The following is a 4,195-nucleotide window of genomic DNA, read 5'->3' as shown; positions in this document are numbered from 1 at the left end:
TTAAAAAGTTTAACTTAAAATTATTTATTTAAATATATATATATATATACTTTATAATAAAGCTTTTATTAAATAAATATTATAACTTTTATTTAAATATATAATTCTTAATTATAAAAACTTAAAATAAAGAAATAATTTATAATTTATTATTTTTAAAACTTTTATAATAAAGTATTAAAACTTTTAAAGAAAGTTTTAAAAGTAATTTATAAAAAATAAAGAATAAATATAATAAGTTTATTTTTCTTTAAGTTTATATTTTTATTATTAATAATTATTAACTTTTAATAAAATAAATAAATATAATAAAAATAATAAAAGAATAAATTTAAAGTTTTTCTATAAAAGGATTATAAGAATATATATAAAGTTATTAAAACTTTATATATAAGTTTTAAAAGAAAAAGTAAAGAGTTATATAATATAAAGGAAAAATATAATATAATTAAAGTTAATAATATATATAAATTTATATTTTTATTAAAAGTAAATATTTTTAATTAAAATCTTATTTATATAATTTAATTAAATAATAATTATTTTTAATTGAATTTAATTTTATATTTTTATTATAATATTTTAATTAATATTATTATTTTACTTATATATTTTAACTTTATTTATATAAAATAAAATAAAATTTTAAATATTTATATAAATATATTATATATAATTTTAAATATATATAAATAAATATAAATATCTTCTTTTAATTTTAAATATTTTAAAATATAAATTATTTAAAAATATTTTCTTATTTTATAATAATTAATAATATTTATATATATTAAACTAATATTTACTTATTTAACTTTAATATTTATTTATTTAATAATTTTTATAAACTTATTTTATATTAATATTTTATATATAAAACTTATATAAAACTATATATTTAATTAAAATTTTAAAGTTTTAATACTTTAAATATAAACTTTTTTAATACTTATTTTAATATACTTTTAATATACTTTTAATATTTTTAATATACTTTTAATACTCTTTTAAAATAACTTTTAATACTTCTTTAATATACCTTTTAATATACCTTTTAAACCTTATATATTTAAATATTAATTAAATATTTAAATATTAATTAAATATTAAAAGTTTTAAAAGTATTAAAATATTAAAAGAGTATAGTGTTTATATTTAAATATTAATTAATATTTAAATATATAAAGTTTAAAAGTATATTAAAAGTATATTAATAAGTATATTAAAAGTATATTAAAAGTATATTAAAAGTATATTAAAAGAGATTTATATTTAAAATATAAAAATTAAAGATAAAAATTATTTTATAGAATTTCTTTATATTAAATTAGAAAGTATTTATAGATATAAAAAAGTTATTTAAAAAAATAAATATTAAATAAGTTTATAAAAATTATTAAATAAATAAATATTAAAGTTAAGTAAGTAAATATTAACTTAATATTAATTAATATTCTTTTTATATTATAATATTATTATTATCATAGTAATTAATTAAATTAAATTTTTAAATTAAGAAAAAACTTAACTTAAAATAAAATAAGTCTTAGTATATAGTACTTAACTGTTATAGCTTCTATGAGTGTAAGGATTGGGCGAAAAGATGCCACGAAAGCGGTGGGCAGCTGAAGACAGGCTGCTTCAGTATTTCTCAGCAAGCCTCCGGAGGAAAGGCCAGGGGGAACTCTGAGCATTAAACTCATCACCAGCACGCCAATGCTATTTCAAGACAAACAGCACCTCAGGCCAAGCCACTCCCGTGAAATCGCAATCCATATCTCAATCATTTCAAAAATGGCTACACTTTCAGCAGCGAGCGCTGCTGACCTGCCAGGGAGGAGCTTGCAGGGCACTGTTGAGGACGTTGAGTTCTGGTCAAACTACTTAGTGCCACGTTTCGAGGCATACCTATCAGAGGCCGGCTCCTACAACACCGAACAACAGGCCGCACACGTCGCCTGTTTGCGTGCAGCGCTACCAGGACTGGGGCCCAAGCCTCCGCACCCACAATGGAAGATAACATTGGCCTACAATGGCTTGCCCATAGAACTCTCCATCAACCTGTCTGAGGATCGAGGACCAATAGTCCGCTTCTACCTGGAGCCTGTCAGCCGCGAGATCGGGACTGACCGAGATCCCATAGGAGAGTCCGCCTTCCTCGCCAGTTTCTCCCGCCTCGTCCCGGAGATGACCTCGGTGGACGCCCAGTGGTTCCATCACCTTAGCGAGGTTTTCGGCCTCAAAGATCAATCAGAATTTGACGCCGCCAAAGCTCGGACCCGCGCGGAGGCGCCAGTTCCAAAAGGCTTCATGGGCGTGGACTTCGCTTGTGGGACCAGGAGTCTCAAGTGCACTTTCTGCCCGCTGCAGAAGTTCTTCGCTAGAGGCGGTGGATGGGATAATCTGCCCGATCTCAACAAGGGTGTGGTTGATGCGATTCGCACACTGCCAGGCGCCAGCGCCGTCATGGGCCAGTCCCTCGACCGCCTGGAGAAGTACCTCTTTCAAGCCCCTTGTGGCCAGGTCGGTCGCGGAGACACCAGATGCCGGGAGTGCGCCAAGATGAACAGGCCCAACTCCTTCTTCAACCTGGTTAGCGTCGACTGCGCCGACCCAAGCAAGGCCCGCGTGAAGCTATACTATCGCATCCAGTGCAACGCCTTTGCATGTATCCGTGACGCGGTCACGCTTGGAGGGCGGTTGACGGACGACAAGACGCTTGAGGGCCTTCGGCGGTTGCAGGCGGTCTGGCATCTGCTGGTAAACGACCCGGAATCGCAGGAGAGTGATGATCATTGCCGGCCGTGGAATGTGGAACGGTTGCGTCAGGGCATTGACATCAACTGGGAGTTCTCGGGCCGAACATCAGCGCCTGAGACGAAGGTGTATGTGCCGGTGTACATGTTCCACAAGAACGACGATGAGGTGAACCGCAATCTAAACACTGTATTCAAGAAGCTCAATTGGAACAACTGGGCTGATGGTCGGTATGCGAGGTTGCTGCACAAGGTAGTGTAAGTATTCCACCCAACAATCTAGCAATTTTCAAGGCAACTGACAGGAGGAGCAGTCCCGAAGCTGACTTTGCAACATCCCGCCTAACTACATGGGTCTCTTATTGCTACTATGAGCAGCGTGGCTCTTATATGACCATGTATAAGACTCTTCCACTGCCTGAATAGATTCATTTGTGAGATCTAAACATCAAGATCATCAGTCTCAATCATGGGATCGTTGTGTTGAGCAACAGGCAATCTATACTCGATTCTGCATGCTGTGGATTACAAGGGAGCCTATTTTTGGTCTGGTCTGTTGGAGAGAACCTGGAAAACTCCCAACACCCAATTTGCCTGATAGGTATCTTTGAGGGGACTCATCATACACTACAATCGTATTCATGTCGGGAACAGATGCACAATGTGATATACCTTTCAGATCCATCAGTTGCATGATCGTGAAGCTCTAGCAGATGAATGATTCCATGCTCCTTGTAGGGACCATTCTTAAGTTTCACAAGAAAGCATCCACCCAGGCTGGCCTGCATAAGGTTTAAGTGTAATTTTAGTAAACTTCTAACCTTAATCCAGTCCACCCTTATTAGGTGGTATCACTTCTATTCCTAAAACATCTAAGGATATACCTAGTGCCTATATATAATTATTAAGATAAATAGACCTATTAAAGATAAATATAAAGATAAATATAAAGGTAAATATAAAGATAAATATAAAGATAAAAATAAAGATAAATATAAAGATAAATATAAATATAAATATAAAGATAAATATAAATATAAATATAAATATAAATATAAAGATAAAGATAAATATAAATATAAATATAAATATAAATATAAATATAAATATAAATATAAATATAAATATAAATATAAATATAAATATAAATATAAATAAAGAATTATAAATTATATTTTAAATAAATTAAACTTTATATAAAATTTAAATTTAAGTTAAAAACTTATAAAAAACTTAAAAGATTTAAATAAAGTTAAATTAAATTATAATAATTAAAATTAATTAAATAAAAGTTATTTAAAAATAATAATTATAAAGTTTTAATTTTATATTTAAAAATAAATTTTTAAATATAAAAGAAAAGTTTAAATTAAATACTTTATATATATATATAACCGTTATATAATTTAATATATAAATATATTTATCCTTTTAAATAT

The 4,195-nt window shown here is 29.2% G+C and overlaps 1 protein-coding gene across 1 annotated transcript; it reads left to right on the top strand.

Moving 5' to 3' along the window:
* Positions 1-1,794: 1,794 nt before the first annotated feature.
* On the top strand, positions 1,795-3,018 carry KVR01_013706 (uncharacterized protein; the record flags this gene model as incomplete). The annotated part of the gene is made up of 1 exon (XM_044782471.1): positions 1,795-3,018. The coding sequence occupies one exon, from the start codon at positions 1,795-1,797 to the stop codon at positions 3,016-3,018; it is 1,224 nt and encodes a 407-aa protein (XP_044637351.1).
* Positions 3,019-4,195: the final 1,177 nt, after the last annotated feature.

The sequence above is a fragment of the Diaporthe batatas genome (genome assembly GCF_019321695.1).
Source record: "Diaporthe batatas strain CRI 302-4 chromosome Unknown Contig00030, whole genome shotgun sequence".
Lineage (NCBI taxonomy): Eukaryota > Fungi > Ascomycota > Sordariomycetes > Diaporthales > Diaporthaceae > Diaporthe > Diaporthe batatas.
Note: the sequence above shows the minus strand (reverse complement) of the source record. Positions and strands in the feature narration are given on the sequence as shown.